At 38.7% G+C, this 18,156-nt stretch overlaps 1 protein-coding gene across 1 annotated transcript in view; it reads left to right on the plus strand.

The window, feature by feature from the left end:
- LOC132548051 (probable E3 ubiquitin-protein ligase HECTD4) overlaps positions 1–18,156 on the plus strand; it is a 47,585-nt gene that overhangs the window by 25,231 nt on the left and 4,198 nt on the right. Inside the window, exons 38-58 of the mRNA XM_060211875.1 lie at positions 4–171; positions 428–716; positions 2,183–2,286; positions 2,457–2,618; positions 2,736–2,884; positions 3,649–3,889; positions 6,759–7,017; positions 7,137–7,406; positions 7,593–7,858; positions 8,013–8,591; positions 9,674–9,804; positions 10,032–12,014; positions 12,777–12,863; positions 13,033–13,129; positions 13,622–13,755; positions 14,442–14,632; positions 15,103–15,369; positions 15,900–16,055; positions 16,299–16,462; positions 16,698–16,850; positions 17,875–17,993. Coding sequence (XP_060067858.1) covers positions 4–171; positions 428–716; positions 2,183–2,286; positions 2,457–2,618; positions 2,736–2,884; positions 3,649–3,889; positions 6,759–7,017; positions 7,137–7,406; positions 7,593–7,858; positions 8,013–8,591; positions 9,674–9,804; positions 10,032–12,014; positions 12,777–12,863; positions 13,033–13,129; positions 13,622–13,755; positions 14,442–14,632; positions 15,103–15,369; positions 15,900–16,055; positions 16,299–16,462; positions 16,698–16,850; positions 17,875–17,993 — 5,969 coding nt within the window. The remainder of the gene's footprint in view (positions 1–3; positions 172–427; positions 717–2,182; positions 2,287–2,456; positions 2,619–2,735; positions 2,885–3,648; positions 3,890–6,758; positions 7,018–7,136; positions 7,407–7,592; positions 7,859–8,012; positions 8,592–9,673; positions 9,805–10,031; positions 12,015–12,776; positions 12,864–13,032; positions 13,130–13,621; positions 13,756–14,441; positions 14,633–15,102; positions 15,370–15,899; positions 16,056–16,298; positions 16,463–16,697; positions 16,851–17,874; positions 17,994–18,156) is intronic.

Below are 18,156 nucleotides of genomic sequence, written 5' to 3' on the forward strand. Positions count from 1 at the left end.
CAGGTGGTGGGGGCAGGTATCCACAATACCACAGGTACTGTATTGAGTGTGTCGGAACAAACTGGTATGGCTACTCTCCAGCTTGATACCGACCCAAATCTGATGTACACACCTCGCTTTAGTGACACAATACAAGTCCCTGTCACTCGACTACAACCAATCAGAAACGAGGTAAGGGAATTTACTGCTGAGACTTTTTTAGTCAATCAGAGACAAGGTTACAAATGAGGTAATGATGAAAAATATTTAGAAATGAAGGATTCAGGAGAATGTGTTTTGTTAGTAATTCACAGATGATTAGAAATGGAAGGATAATATTATTATTGTTGAGAAATAAAATTGTGACTACTCTAATTGTAATCTGTAAAACAAATATGTTTAATCATATTTTGAAGATCTTAGTGAAACCTTTTTTGATATTTTCAAGATCTACACTTCTCACCAAGTTCCTGTCACTGAAGCAGTTGTGATGGCAATCAAAGCCATTTTGTTGCCCCAGGATGACAACCAGTCACTGATGCAGCAGTCACTGCCTATCAATGGAGACGGAAATAGTCTGAACAACGAAACATGTCGTGTGGTTGCCGAGCTACAGACACGTGCATGCATGGTGCTGGCATCCTATCTACAAGACATTGATTTCACCAAGGAATTTATACAGCACTGTGGATCCACCATAGATGTTCTCAAGTCTCTCGCCAAGGACTGCAGTACAGGTTGGTCATTTGAGTTGGTATCTCCACACATAGACGCCTTCTTAACAAGTGCTCACTCCTAGTAGGTTTGTTCACACATAGAGACCTTCTTAACAAGTGCTCACTCCTAGTAGGTTTGTTCACACATAGAGGCCTTCCAAACAAGTGCTCACTCCTAGTAGGTTTGTTCACACATAGAGGCCTTCTAAGCTAGTGCTCACTCCTAGTAGTTTTGTTCACACATAGAGGCCTTCCAAACAAGTGCTCACTCCTAGTAGGTTTGTTCACACATAGAGGCCTTCTAAGCTAGTGCTCACTCCTAGTAGTTTTGTTCACACATAGAGGCCTTCCAAACAAGTGCTCACTCCTAGCAGGTTTGTTCACACATAGAGGCCTTCCAAACAAGTGCTCATTCCTAGTAGTTTTGTTCACACATAGAGGCCTTCTAAGCTAGTGCTCACTCCTAGTAGGTTTGGTGACACATAGAGGCCTTCCAAACAATGCTCACTCCTAGTAGTTTTGTTCACACATAGAGGCCTTCCAAACAAGTGCTCACTCCTAGTAGGTTTGTTCACACATAGAGGCCTTCTAAGCTAGTGCTCACTCCTAGTGATTTGTTCACACATAGAGGCCTTCCAAACAAGTGCTCACTCCTAGTAGGTTTGTTCACACATAGAGGCCTTCTAAGCTAGTGCTCACTCCTAGTAGTTTTGTTCACACATAGAGGCCTTCCAAACAAGTGCTCACTCCTAGTAGGTTTGGTGACACATAGAGGCCTTCCAAACAATGCTCACTCCTAGTAGTTTTGTTCACACATAGAGGCCTTCCAAACAAGTGCTCACTCCTAGTAGGTTTGTTCACACATAGAGGCCTTCTAAGCTAGTGCTCACTCCTAGTGATTTGTTCACACATAGAGGTCTTCCAAACAAGTGCTCACTCCTAGTAGGTTTGTTCACACATAGAGGCCTTCCAAACAAGTGCTCACTCCTAGTAGGTTTGTTCACACATAGAGGCCTTCTAAGCTAGTGCTCACTCCTAGTGATTTGTTCACACATAGAGGCCTTCCAAACAAGTGCTCACTCCTAGTAGTTTTGTTCACACATAGAGGCCTTCTAAGCTAGTGCTCACTCCTAGTAGTTTTGCTCACACATAGAGGCCTTCTAAGCTAGTGCTCACTCCTAGTAGTTTTGTTCACACATAGAGGCCTTCCAAACAGTGCTCACTCCTAGTAGGTTTAATGCTCTCTGTTCATAGCAGTTTCAGGAAACTGAGAGACGGAGCAAACTTTGCTGACACTGTTGTGCCCTTGGGCAGAACGTGTTACTTTAATTGGATGGAATATGACACACCTCCTGCATATTGTTTAGTGACATGACATTCAGACACCCCATCTCAGAATGACCCTATCTGAACAAACTCACTGTTCAGTCCATTGACAGAAATATAAAATATAAACATTTAAATATGTACTTTTAATTTGGTTCCAGGTGATCGATTACCAGTGATAGAGTCTCACTGTACTCGTCTGAGGCTGCTGTACCGTGATTGTGCCAAACCTCCTCCTCCACCAAGTAAGGTGGACACAAGAACAGTAAGTAGTCACGATACTGAGAAATCGTTGTTAACATGGATGCTTGGAGATATCGCCGTTTTGTCAGCCATGTGAGAAAATTCTCAAATTAAAATTTTCTGTAAAAGTTTGCAGTAATCAATACTCATTGATTTGCATAACCCAACTTTTTCTTTTACTTGGTGTTACAGAACAAAGAAATGATCTGGGATGCAGTAAGGACCTACCCCCCTGTCAGGGCTTGTGTCTTTTCCTCAGGGATGACAGGTGTCACCTTTCTGGGTGACCCCAACACTGGCAGTGGTCTACCTAGAGGCACACTGTTGTATGCTAACTTGCCCATACCACTACAGGTAAGGAAGTTATACGAATGTCCCATTTTATTAGGAGTTTTAGACATATGTAACATAGGCCTAATGAGGCATTGAAAGGATGTTTTATGTTGCTTTACTATTGTTGCCTGTTTCTAGGCACCAGCCTTTTACTGGGAGCTAGAGGTATGTTCATTTGGGGACAGCCAAGAGGAGGGAGGAGCTATTATATCATTTGGATTTGCTCCCTCCGCTGAAAAGAAGGATGGTGCTTGGACGAATCCTGTTGGAACATGTCTCTGTCTCAAGTAAGGAATCAGATTTTGTTAGGTTTTGTAAACACCCTCATTAAATCTATCTCTCGATAAACAAACACATCCATTAGCTGTGCTAAAAAAATAATTTGAAATGCTTTAATGAAATAATAACGGGATGTTTCATCCCTCTCCATTCTGTTATTAATAAGCCATAAACTTTGAAGTTTACCTCAGGAATAGTCTGACCATTTCCTACTAATGAATTAATTAGGACCTTGCAGGTGCCCTATAGTAATCACAGTGTCTGTCCATCAGCACTTTTGTTTCTGTGCAATAACTTGATTTTTCTTGGGCTGATCAAGCTCAAACTTCAAAGGTCAAGGACACTGATACTATAAATAGAAAATCAGTTTCCATGTGAAAACTAGAGTTGGCTTTGGCCATTCTAACCCAAACTTCAAACAGTTCTTCCTTACTGAAAGTGTTTAATTGGAATTGTGTTACAGTTTTGAAAGTCAAAGGTCAAGGTCAATGTTACTCTAAATAGAAAAAAAAACTGTTTCTCTGTGATAACTCAGGTTTGCTTTGGCCTATCAAACTCAAACCTCGGACAAAAATAGCTTGCATTGAACTTTTCAGGTCCCAGGGTCAATGGTTCAGATTACTGTCACTCTTAGTAAGATTTCAAGCCACATAGCAGGGCCCTTGTTTACCTGTCAGTGTTCTAGTTTCCCCAGTTGGGGTTAAACTGAACATTGTAAAATCTTTTCCCAGTAATTGTAAGGCTATACTCTTATTTTTTATTTTTTACTCAGTAACGGAAAGGCTGTACACTACAATGGAGCCAGTCTGCTTCAATGGAGGAGTGTTCGACTAGATGTTTTCCTTAATGCTGGTGACATCGCAGGAATTGGCTGGGAGAGGACAGGTGATGCCCCCGCCCATGGGCAGACTCCTCGGGGGCGGGTTTACTTTACACACAACGGTCAACGTCTGAATGCTTTTATGGACGACGTTTTAGGGGCTATGTATCCTGTTGTACATATACAAAAGAAGGTGAGTCACACTACGTTTCATCAGTTGTAATTAACCAGTAATTACACAGTGAGTTTTTTGTTTATTTCTTTATTTGGGTCACACATGTAGGATTTTAATTGATTTTCATTTCGTATGAGATTTTATCAAACACGTTCTAGAAGTTTTTATATTTCCGGGCCTTGTCAGGTGAAAATTAAAACTTTAAGACAAGTTTTGTAAAACCTTGTATGAAAAGAAATTAAATTTAGGCTCTTTTTATTAAATTTGAGTGGGTTTTAAGTGAAATATTATGTAGGGGAAAAATCAAACAGTGGCAGCCATTATGTTGCACTATTTCCTATTTGTTACATAATGTCATTGTCTATATTATGACATCACAATTGTTTTCTTATGGGTGCAGCCAATGAAATCACTCTAGGGTATATTATACTAGTTACATATACATAAAAAACATTAAATAGCTAACAAATTGGCCGATTGACAGCTTTTGATTGACAGCGCGGTTTAGCCAATCAGATCACGGGTAGTATTCGCCTCTTTGTTTACATTTCGCTACTCCGACATTCTCCGACAATGGTGATACTTTGCTGCTGGGGAACTTGCAACACCGATTTCGCTACCCCGAGCGATTATAGGGAGGTGTTGTGTTCATACCGTTTCCCAAATCTCAGATGAATCTTGGCTCCGATTGTGCAGACGGCCTAAGTATCAACTTAACGAGGAGATCCTGTGGTGTCCTTCTAAAGGAAAGCATTTTTTATTTATGTCTGCTCAAAAGTGCGTAAATATTCAGACTCACGTGTACAATATTGCAATGAACATCAGTACTTGTTTTTCACTCAAAATGTTGCTAGCATAAGTTTTATAATCCTCTCTCATGTGCTAATAAGTCGCATGTTAATGTGTGTATTTATAAACAAGCTTGATTTCGGACTGACCATTTTCGGATATTTATTGACTGAAGGGAAATGAAATTATCTGGACATGTTTCTGCTCTTTTACAAAGTTTTACTTTGTGAATGGTCTGTGATAAAATGAATGTTTACTGTTATGGTTAAACAGTTGAAATAAAATCTTAAAGTCTTCCAATAAGGTATTAATATTCTTGATGAAAAAAAACTCCATTAACATGATATAAATAAAAAAAACAACAAAAATTTAAGAATTTAATGCCAGTTTAGAAAGTAACCATTATATCAGTGATGTATCTTGGTGGCCATTTTATAAAGACTTTATATGACTGTAAAAGCAAACTTGTTTTGTTTGTTTCTTTGGGGTTTACCACTTCCTTCCCACTTGAAACAGAGGTGAAAGAAATTGCTGCTGCCGGGATTCAAACTCACCCGGCCCTCTGCATCCTTCTGGTCGTGGAGCCTATGCTGTACCAACTGAGCTCACCCTGCATGGCGACTGTTTTTATTTTTATTTCATTAATTCTGATCCATAGAAAACATTCACACCACTTGAACTTTGTTTTGTTTTTTCTTTTATCTTTTTAATTATTAGCAAAAATGTAAAGAGGAAAAAAACATAAACAGATTCAACATTGTGTGGTGTTTAAAGGGTATCTTCAGCGAAAAATCTTTTTTTATATATATGAAAATATAGGTTACTGTGACCACTTTACAAGAAATAAAAATTTTCAAAGATGAACCATAAAAGCGACATTGACTGTTAAAATGGCAAAATTATCGATTTCACGGAAACAGTTGAGTAAAAATCTGAAAACCCAATAAGTGACCAGTGATGTCACAGTATACCAAAAGAGACTGAAATCGACTCGATTTAACATGGCGAGTATAGGGAAATGGAGTATAGGGAAATGAAAGTACATGACTACTTAAATGGACTGTTATAAGTCATTCAAGGACGAAAATGGCTAAAAAATATATATACATAATTTTAGGTTATTAAATTCCCTAACGACCGGTATATTTCTTTATTTAATTATTGCACTGCTACCACATATAAAATTAGTTTAAAAAGTAAAAGTCCGTCTCAGAAATACTCGTCTGAAAAACGGATCGTAGTAATGTGGCGACTTACTGGGTCCTGGCAATATGCGTCAAATGAAAAAGACAGTTTTTACTCCTTCAATAACGGAAAGGGCTGTAATTCATAGATACAAATTTAGTATTTTGAATTCCCTATTGATTGGTATATATATTGAATAAATGCAGTGATTTGCCATGTTAACCTTATTTGAAAAGGAAAAACCTCATAAATATTCGACCGAAAACGGGTATATCCCCAAATTTTTCCGCTGACTGGGGAAAACATGGCCACTAATTTCAACTGTATCATCGTCTCTTGTTTGGAAGGACGCTCTTTGAAAGTATGACCCAGACACGAAACCGTTTGCTTTTAGTTTTTTCTTCAACGACATGTTAGAAGTATAATTAAGTCCGATATCATTGGGAATGACGTTCAATGCTGACGCCACTTTGTTTGTCGGAGATGGTAAGAGTAGCCTCCCTTTATTTTCGGTAGGCGTGGTTATCTTTGCGTTGTCGATCGGCCAATTCACTGGATAACAGGCAGATTATGTGATAAATAAGAATATGGCTCTCTACATTCATCTCTGTTGGGTCTCTCTTCTCTGATTTGTGTCAACATGTAGACTTTAAAATAGATTTTGATTTTATTTCAAATATAGCTTATTATGACTGGTTAATGGTATACTTAATTATTACATTTAATATCAACGTATGTGTCATAGAATTTTCGAGTTCATAATCTTTCTCATAATAGATAATGCCTATAATTATTACACATTAGTTCACAGGATGTTTCTAAAAGTTGGCTTTATATATCCAGAAGACTTGAAATACAATAGTAACTTGTTATATGGTTTATATATTGTGTCCTTACTTATCTGTTTCACTAGAATACCAGAATTCGTGCTAATTTTGGAGCAAGACCATTTGCATTTGCGGAAGGCCAGCAGCACAGGGATGCTGCAGATGCTGCTGATGATCTAACCAGAGAGATGAGAGAAAGCTTCGGCCAGCTGCCATTCCATTCTGCCTCTGACAGCGAGAGTGATAGCAGCCTCCCAAACACGCCAGAAGCCACAACAGCCGAGGTGGTCAAATCACCAACTGGCCCACCTTCCAAGATGGCTGTCATACCCAAAGCACAAAAAGGTAATTTATAATTATCTCGGTTAAAAGTTTCTAGTGTTTATATTATTTAGAGAACAGAATGAAAAAAATCTCAAGAAGTTTTAAGGTTAAAATCCAAAAAAAACCTCTTTGTTTTGTAGAGTATGAGCCTGAAGGATGCCTACAGTACAAGTTGTTCAGTAGTTATGATAACTTTGTGACAACGGGGCCAGACCAGCGAGCTAACCCTGCCCCCCAGGATGATGAGTCAGATGAGGACATAGTCGAGGATGATCAGGGATCTGAAGATCACTATGCTCTCCTAGTCAAGGCTTGGGAGCAGAAAGTGTTCCCTGTTATACGACGACGCTTCAGGAATGAAGCTGAACGTAAAGATGGACTGGAACAAATTAGAGGAGCTCTACAATTAGGTAAGTTATCATTCAGAATGGGTCTTATTTCGTAGGAAGGAAAAGTTTCATTGCTGAATATGTTCTTGTTCAGCAAGAATGTTTTATTTCTTGACAGTGTTTTGCTGTTTCAGAATTATAACTGCACATGATTATTATGCTTTGCTTACAATAAAAAGAAATTGTAATAGATGTTTTTGTGAACAGGAATGACAGACATTGCCCGACAGACAGTTGAGTTTCTATATGAGGAAAATGGCGGTATCCCACGCGACCTACACCTGCCAACAATAGACGACATCAAAGAGGACCTTGCCAAATTCACCATAGAGCGAGTTAAGAAGGGAACAGCAGTAGTGATAAGGAATACCGCTGAAACAAGTACAGCAGGAACTACTGTGCTGCCAAAGTTTGCTGTCCGGAGCATGTTGAGGACGTTTGGTCTCACTGGCACTGTGCTAGATGTAGACAATGTAAGTAGGCGGGTGACATGTTTTGATTTCTGACATTTGAAGTAGTGTGCTTCAGCTGTTATAAATAAGCGTTAGAATTGTATAGTAATAACTTAGTAAGAAAGCATCTGCATATACTTGTTTATGATTTTTGTTATGTAACTTTGTGTTTCAGTCTAATGAGCTGGTACAAGTGGAAACCTACTTGAGAAGTGAAGGTGTACTAGTGAGGTTCTGGTACCCCATAGATATGTTAGAACGGCCCGCTCAAGGACTACGACGTTCAACCATTACAGGGGGTCAAATCATGGACACCAGTAATGTACACATACACAAGGAACTTCTTCGAAGTGAATCTGTATTGGTGCGCATGTACTGCAGGACTGCTCTACTCAAACTCATAGATCACTGTAACTCTCCAGCCATGGAACTGGGGTCATGTTCAGCAAGCCTTGGATCAGGGATGGCTGCAAGTGCTGCCCTACTACAGCAGTTGGACATTGAAAACCTACAGCTGCTATCCAATGAGCTGTTGTGTGCTCCCCAGCCCCACGGCACAATCAAGGCTTCCTCCCTCACCATGGCCTCCTCGCTCCAACAATGTCTGTCAAGTCAGTCATGTCTGCTTACTCGTCTTCTCTACTGTGATGAGGACAAACTCAAACGAGAGCTTGCAGTGGCCATTGCACGGGCGGCCAATCAGGGGGAAGATTACCTCATAGAACTGACCAATCAACTGTGCTTGTGCTTACAGGTAAGATGCATGTATTGTTTAGATTTGAAATAAACATCTATATATGCAAATATCATGAGAAATGAAAAAGAAAAAATTACAGTATTACCGTATGACAGTATTACAGTATTACAGTATGACAGTATGACAGTATTACAGTACGACAGTATTACAGTATGACAGTATTACAGTATTACAATATTACAGTATGATTACAGTATTACAGTATTACAGTATGACAGTATTACAGTATGACAGTATTACAGTATTACAGTATGACAGTATAACAGTATTACAGTATGACAGTATGACAGTATTACAGTATTACAGTATGACAGTATGACAGTATGACAGTATTACAGTATGACAGTATGACAGTATGACAGTATTACAGTATGACAGTATTACAGTATGACAGTATTACAGTATTACAGTACGACAGTATTACAGTATTACAGTATGACAGTATGACAGTATGACAGCTATGACAGTATGACAGTATGACAGTATTACAGTATTACAGTATTACAGTGTGACAGTATTACAGTATTACAGTATGACAGTATGACAGTATGACAGTATTACAGTATGACAGTATTACAGTATTACAGTACGACAGTATTACAGTATGACAGTATTACAGTATTACAATATTACAGTATTACAGTATGACAGTATGACAGTATTAGAGTATTACAGTATGACAGTATTACAGTATGACAGTATTACAGTATGACAGTATTACAGTATGACAGTATGACAGTATTACAGTATGACAGTATTACAGTATTACAGTATGACAGTATTACAGTATGACAGTATGACAGTATGACAGTATTACAGTATTACAGTGTGACAGTATTACAGTATTACAGTATGACAATATTACAGTATGACAGTATGACGGTACGACAGTATTACAGTATTACAGTATGACAGTATTACAGTATGACAGTATTACAGTATGACAGTATGACAGTATTACAGTATTACAGTGTGACAGTATTACAGTATTACAGTATGACAATATTACAGTATGACAGTATGACGGTATGACAGTATTACAGTATTACAGTATGATGAAATGTCAAATGATTTTGTAGACTTCCCCAGAGATGTTCCCATATGAAGAATTTCCGGTGACTGAGGTCAAGGTAAACACGGACATTGACTTTCCTGGGGCAGCTTGTCTGGTAGTGTCCTGTAAAACTGACCTTAAAGCTGCTAAGAAGGAGTAAGTACTGTGGCTTTAGTATATCCCTGAAGTCAGATTGTATCATTCACTTTCAGGTTCTCTAGAATACAGAAAATATATGGGTAATTACTTAGTGATTAATGAAAATTATGTTTGCCAATCTGTAATGAATACAATCTTGTGTTTCAATGTTTCATGATATTCTGTGTATTATTGATGACTTTCTGTGTGGTTCACTGTATGAGAGACTCTTTTGTTTCTTTCAGTACATCCTTGTACAAATCTCCATGGGCTCGAGTTTTCTCCTACACAGGCCATCGTGTCAAGAAAACTGGTCAGGCAACCAAACAGGAAGTGGTTAGTTACCCAAGGGACACATCATCGACTAGTAATCAAAATGAACAGTATACGCCTGCAATTGTTCCATGTGACCGTATACACCTGAGAGTGGGTGTGTCCCCACCTCCTGGGGTACTGCTCACCATCCACGCCCTTCCCCCACAATTCCTACTGGCAGTAGCATACATTGAGACCCTGATATCCGACCGGTATGGTTGTGGCACTCATAGCTGTGGACCACAGGACAGTACATCTCCTGAGGTCAGTAACAAATCTCTTGCAGGCAAGGACATGCATGAGAGTCTGTGGAGTGTGGACAATATTGTGATAACTCCTACTGTGTTCAGACACATCATAGAACTAGTGTGTCGACACCTATGGACAAGTAACATCCCAGCTCTAATAAAGGAGTATATGTTCCACCTACTGGCCCAGTCTCTCCGCATCCTCCACTACAGTGAGGGCACAAATGGATGCTCCCTTCCCACCCCCCATCCCCACCTCAACACCACCCAAGGTGTGCTTGTACAACTCCAGGCAGAGCTTCAACGACTCTACGAGGAGGAAACAAAAGGCTGGCCCTCTGCAACACACTCTAGTGGTCAGGGCATTGGAATCGGTGTCAGTGACAAAGGTCGCTTCTCCACCTACTTCCAAGGTTTACTTGAGGTCAATCTTGCAATAGCAGAAGTCAAACACAAAGACAATCCAAAGTCACCATTAGGTTCTACATCATCAACAGAGGCTGGAGCTTCTAGCTCACTTCATGCTCTTGGTAGTCCCACTTCTTCAGCCAAGAAGAAGAAGCTGAAGGCCAAACGAGATAAAGAGAGAGGAGGTGCAGTGCCAAAGAGGACAGGTGGAAGTCCTCGAGTGAGTGAGAGTGATGTTTCTACACCGAGTGCAAGTTCATCCTCTATGTGCACTGCCGAGTCATCCTCCTCCACAAGTAACACTTCAGTCGTCCCCAGTACTAGTGGAGGTAGTCAGTCAGTCACCAAACCAGAGGATATGCTGTGGTTTCATCGTGCCCTGACAGTCTCTCAGATCCTCCGCTGTCTAGCCTTCAGCGAGAAACATGGTGAAGGTGCTCTGGCTGCAGCGGTATCTGATGCTGCTCAGGTCTTGAATTCTCCTTCTGCTCACAACCGTCTCCTAGTCATCACAGGCATCAACAGTGAGGTAGATGCCGAGGTTATAAAATGTGCCATACGCAGGGCCAGTAAACCAAGTGGTGGCATTTACAAGGACGATATTTTCTTGCCAAAAGGCCGCCCTGGAAGGAAACTGGCTGATGCTGAACCTTTACCTGGTGCAAGTGATTTCACAAAACAGACAAAAGAGGAAGATAAACCCACAAAGTCAGAGCCATCAGTAAAAGACATGAGCAATGTCAAACCTGACCAGTTATGTGGGTATGCTGTTATCAGTGTGTTGTCACGGGCAAAAGTGGAGGTGGTCCAGAAAGCTTTACTTAAGTGCAAGTCTCTGGTGGTGGCTACATTACCAGATCAGGAGGATGTACAAGATGTACCTGAGGAGATCCTCTCAGTGGACACTGTTAACGCCTCCCTTATTGCTGAGCGGGACGGCAACGATGCTTTGGAGCACTACCTACAGTATATGTTCTTCAACAGTGACGACCAGAAAGAGATTTCTGATGCAGCCACTCTTGCCCTGATAGAGATATTCCACAGCTGTTTTATAATGGAGCAGAAACATGGTACAGGGGAATATAAACAAGAGTCTGGCTTTATATGTCTGGGTAAGGACCAGATCCTACAGAACATGCCTGAGAATCTCCTCTGTGTTTTCTTCAATCACATTAAACCACCAAAGAAATCCCTTGCTGAACAGGTGATGCAGGTGCTTCGTCGCTATGGCATGGTGAAATCACCTGACAAGGAAATGTAAGTTTACCCGTTATTTTATCGCATTCAATACTAGGTTATTTCAGATGATAGTTAAGGAAAAGCCTAAGTTTAAGAATTAATGAAAATTTTGTTTGAATGAAGTAGGACATAATTCAATGTAAAATGAATTTCAATGTAACATTTAAAACCTTTGACGTTTCATATACTTTATTACCAAAAGTTGAACCTATAAGCTGATATAGGGCATTGTAAAGGCTTCTCTGGAAGTTTATGGTAGATTTCAACACTGTGATATCTTTTAATAAAAGAGGGAGTTATTTTTAAAAGATTGCATCGAAAATACAGAATGCATGTTCTTACAAAAAGCTGAGAATGAAACAAAAAAATTATTATTTCTTGTTACACATATTCTGGAGTCTACTTGAAGAAGACATATTGATTATTTGATTTTAAATAACTTTATGAAACCTAATCTTTCAAAAAATCATCACGAGAACAAAAACTTAATTTTAGATATTTTGACCACCAAACCTTCATACTTTCAAAATTCACTGTTTGGTAAAGGAAAACTTAACTTTAAAATCCAAGGGCTCTAAGCTTTTACCTTGCCTCTTGAGTAGTAAATTTAAAATGCTCTTCCTAACACAGGTAAGTAGTTTTTCAGTTAAAAATTGTTATGGAATTAAATGGAAATGCTAAAACTTTCTTAGTTATTGGAAAATTAGCCACTGACATTTGTTTTAAACATCCCAGAGAAACTGATGTTACTGGCTTCTTTTGTACCATTTTGTTTGTCAGGTCCCCAGATAAGAATGGGAAGGGAAAGTCAGCCAAGAAGTCTCCTCGTTCTTCAAAGGAGAAGTTGGTGATGGGAGTTGTTGATAAGTAAGTATAGTCTTTTGTAGACATTGAGTAGATCCTTAAACCGCAACGGTTTGTTACTTAATTAACAAAGTGACTTCAGTGACAAGTCATTAACATTCTTTTTCTTTGTTTCTTTAAACAAAAGAATTCATATATCTCTTTTTTAGTAACAATTTTCATATTTTTTTAGGGCCAGTCACAAAGACCGAAAAAGTAAGGGGAAGGATGGTGTAGAGAAATCCTCTAAGGAAGCAGGGTCATCAGACGCAGCAGCCAGGGGAAGCAAGGTTTGTTAATATATGAGTAATGCTTCTGACATTTTTCAATGTATTTTGTTTTGATGACTGTCATTTTGGGGTTATTGGTGGGGTGAGGGTGAGAGAGGGAGTGAGGGGAGGGAGGGGGGAGGGTATTGTAGAATGTTACTCATATTTGTCTATCCCACCATGTTCTGTTCCTGATGAAAGTTACAGCTTTAGAGTGTCTCATGAGATTTACTTCCTATTTAACTCCTCAAAGTATCATAACCTCAGCAACCTATCATTATGGTGCTGATCAGACCAGGTTAAAAGGTCAAATTTTATATTAAAAGGAATGACATTATTTTGCAGTAAAATGTCAAGATAAAAACATCATTTACTTAAAGATTCTTTTTCTCAACTGTATACAAAGAGAAACTGTCTGTACAACTTGAAGATATTTTCTGGACACAAGGAAAGTTAGGGTATAAACTTGTACTGTGTTTTACTATTTTTAAAATTGTTTTGTTTGTTCTGTAGTCATGGTTACATGATGATTCAAAGTACCTGACACTAGATGGCTTCCTCCAGTATGTACTAGAGATGGCCAGGCAAGATGTCCGAGCAGTCTGGAGGGCATTCTTGTCTTGTGGATTTGATTTAAACTTTGAAAGGTACTTATTGAACAAGATATCTCAATATCTCAAAATATACTCTTCAGAAAGAAATACGCTATTTATCAATGTCAACAAAAGTATAGAGAATCACTGCATCACTTTGGTGTGTTTCACTAATCAGTGACAGTGATATAGTATAAGTATAGAGAATCACTGCATCACTTTGGTGTGTTTCACTAATCAATGACAGTAATATAGTATAAGACATGGATTATTTACAAAAAAAAATGTTTTAATTTCTTTAAGTATTTTGGTGTGAAACTGAACAATTTGAAGTTTCTCATTTTGACTTGACTTACTTTATCTCACTTTTAGAAATGTGTATTTATCCAGCAATAAGCCCATCCTTATTTATTGCAGTTTAAAAAGAATGACTGACAAACACTTTAAATTACCTTGTAATAAGCCTATATCCTGACTTTGAGTCATAGATAATGTGTTGGTTTTATGGGCATATTGTCCTGTGATAAGTGTACATCCCATAATTGAGTCAGAGATAACGTGTTGGCCATCTTTTTGTCCTGCAATAAGCCCATCCTCCGATGGAGAGGTACCCCTTGTTGGACCTCTGAGTTATTGTAGGCTGAATAAGCTAGACAGGTAGATACCTCAATATTTAATAGTTTTACAGGTAGATTACCTGTATGATTGTCAGTTTTACATTGGTGTTATTCTTGCTACAGGTGTGCCTGTTTGGACAATAGCCAGGCCCAACAGATGGCCAGTCAGTGGTCACTTGACATGGACACTTCCCTAGTGCAATACATCAACGCCTTCTGTAGGAAACTTTCTGTGGCACCGTCACGTCTTCATCCTCACGAAGTACAGTTAGCAGAATCAGATCTCAGTAGTGGCATGTATAGCTGTCTCCAAGGTACTCATCATTATAGCTACATTCCTTAGATAATCTTTTATACCATTTGTAGGTTGCCTTTTTTCATTTGTTTAAATTTTTGTGTTTTTTTTATACCTAAACTTTAAAAGTAAAGAATTCATGTAACAGAGTATGACTTTTGTATTCAAGTTATTGTTTTTCCCCACAAGTGTATTATTTCCCCAAAATAATAAAATGCAGTTCCTTGTATAAAACAATTTCTATAGCATTAGATATACTGCAGAATAGAAAGATATAATTTATAGTAACGATGTTTTATGTCGCTGGGATAGGGTTGTTTTATTGTAAGTTTGAAAACTCTCAATCCTGTGTTTTGTCTACTTTCTTACTGGCAGGGAAGAATAATGTTAAAAAATACTGCCTGTATAAAATCATCTTACACCATAACCAGTTTATAATTTTCAAATCAGTAGCATTTCGATCCTTATAAATATAACACTGTATTACAGGTGTTCCTGTGGAGAGTGTGCGTCTGAGATTTGCTCTCCTTCAGTCCCTGAACAACACCTTGGAGACCTTCTTTCTGCCTTTGGTTGACCTTCGACCTGCCAACACCTGTAACCGCAGCACCGCTGCTCTGCTCTCTAAAGTCAGACATCTCATATTCTATGACTCCAAGATCAACTTGATTAACCGTGTCCTGAATGCCACAACACAGCGAAAGCCAGACCAGGCTGCCCCTGAAGTTGTACTGGACCCTCTAGAAACATTTAGTGGTAAGGATTGAGAATGACGCATTACTGTAACCCTTCTGTATCTTTCTCAATAGTTTCAAAATCATTCATGGTTTATGGTTATGCTAAATAAGAAACAGCACATTCTTTCTAGTTTTTAACATTATAATTTGTATCTATTAAAGACCTGATATTTACATTTGGACAACAATGCTGTTATATAAACTGATACCATTCAGTACCTCACCAGTATGATATCAGTATTTGAGGACAGAAATGTTGATGGTCTACTTTCTAAATGATTGTTCTATTTAATGGAATGTCATTAATGAATTATTTTTGTTAAAATCGAGTTAAAATCAGATTGGTAATATAAGCATCAAACAATCTTGTAACAGCGTTTATACTCATTATAAATGACAAATTTTACAGGCAAACATATGATACTGCACTACTTTCTGGCAAAGGTCTGCCACATAAAGTTGCTATAAATACATTAACCAGGCCTATGCTTTCATGTCCGTAATAAGCATGTCTATTTTAAAAAAATCTCTGTATGTTTGCGGTTGTAGGGGAGGAAAAGACATCTGTGTCAACATGGCTGTGTCAGGCGTTCAGACAGTTGTCATCAGTACCCTCAAGTCAGCTCTGTGTGAGACTGGCATGTGGAGGAGATCCCACCTACTCCTTCAACGTGAGGCTTACAGGAGAAGAGGTACATGGAACAAGTAAGTAAAGCTCTATTTTAATGTTCGATGTGAGACTGGTGTGTAGAGAAATATCACCTGTTACTTAAATATGATCCCACTGTGGATCAGTTGGTGAGGCTGCTCCTTTAACATGATCTCACTGTGGACCTGTTGGTGAGGCTAACTAAGTTAATCTTAAATCCCTAACCATTTCTTTTTCATTTTCTGATCCTAAAATAATGCAAGTTGTTGTGATAACTGATCTCTATACTATTTTAACAGGTGGCTCCTTCCGTCAGTTCCTGTCTCAGGTAGCTAAAGAGTTACAAGGATCACTTGTTCGGATGTTGGTGCCGTGTAATAGTACAAACAACATGGGCAAACACATCCTGAAACCCGGCTCAATGACGTTCCCTGAGGAACGACTTCTGCAGTTTTTTGGACAGGTATCTTATATTATTTGTTATAATAAAATATGAATATCTAAGATGGAAGTCTTTAGTGATGTGTTTCAAGGAATCAGATTAAGGTGAAATGATATATATCTGAGACAAGGTAATGCAATGCTTTCAGTCATATTTCAGTAGACAAAAAATGTTTGAAATTATTGACTACATTGGCGATCACAAAAGGGCTGACATCCCCTGGGGTATTAACAATATTTTATCTTTTATTGTACAGTTACTTGGGATCACGATGAGAGCTGACATCCCTTTAGGTATGGACCTGCTGAGCTGTTTCTGGAAGGTATTGGTCGGAGTGAACCTTGACCCTGTTACTGACCTCCAGGAAGCTGACCAAATAACTTACAACTATGTGAAGAAAATAGAAATGGTAATTTTTTTCCATTCAGACATCTCTGTGTACAATAGATATTTTAAGCATTCAACCTGTCAACACAAGTAGCAACATGTATTATAGTATTGTTTAATCAAATTTCATGTGGTAATTTTAGTGGTATATTGATACTGCAATTAAATTTTGACAAGCTCAATATCCAAACCTGTAAGCTGTTGACAGTTATCTCTCAGAACTACCATAAATTTGCGGGTATAGTGCGCACTCGGGTTTAGTGCGCAGGTACTTTTTTTGGGGCGAGATTAAAAAAAAAAAAGAAAGATTTTCTACAGAAAGATTAATTGATTACTGGTTACCGCGAAACCCAGAGATGGAGAGAGAGCTGTTCAACTCTGTATGCGATCGCCAATATGCCAGCATCGCTGCCAGTACAACAGAACTGCGCGTGCGGGCCATGCAGATCAAGATAGGTCATGGGGTCACCAAATTTGGGCATCGGTGGGATGGGCTGTCTGATTTATGAACAGAACGATAATCGCACAAAAACTTCCGGACTCATTGAATTCCACAGATACATCATTAAAATGAGACAGAAATTCAGACACTACTATAGCCCCGACCAATAGTAAGACCGTCACTATTCGAACGACGGGAAACGAAAAAAACAAAAAACATAGATTCACTGTAATGCTAGCGTGAATGGTCAATGATTAAAACATTCGAAATTTATTTTATTTTACCTTTTTGTTGTTGTTTTTATCTCCAAACTATCATATAAGACCGACGACTTTTACATATAACTATATGAAGGGAGGTAATCCAATATGGCAGACGCAGAACTCGTGAATGATAACCCCAAGAATGGCATGTTCCTGCGTATAAAGCGCACCCCCTTTTTGACATGACAGTTTTAGCTTGAAAAAGTGCGCACTATACGCGAAAATTTACGGTAAATGTACCTGTCACTACCTTATTTGTTGACTGACCTTTAGGAATAATTGCATGTTACACTGACAGGCTTTCAGTGTAGAAATAACTCTTAATGTTGATTTACCTGTAGTGTGAGTCAGAAGCTGAACTCCAGACATTGTGTGCTGATGTCTACCCAAGGTTTGTGTTCAACTCCCTGACAGGAGACGAGGTGGAACTGGTTCCAAGGGGTAACAATATACTGGTATGGTGAGTGTCAAAGGTCATTATTGACTATCTCATAGTAAGATAGTCAGTGAATAAACAAAAGTTTTCAAAAGTTTGGTGATTTTCAAAGAAATGTATTTTATATTTTGCTTAAACTACATTACTACTACTTGTGTACCATGATAGGAAGTGTCAAAAGTCAATC

This window comes from Ylistrum balloti, unplaced genomic scaffold, assembly GCF_031769215.1.
Source record: "Ylistrum balloti isolate Yb309-2 unplaced genomic scaffold, AGI_CSIRO_Ybal_v1 Utg370000, whole genome shotgun sequence".
In the NCBI taxonomy this organism is placed as follows: Eukaryota; Metazoa; Mollusca; class Bivalvia; order Pectinida; family Pectinidae; genus Ylistrum; species Ylistrum balloti.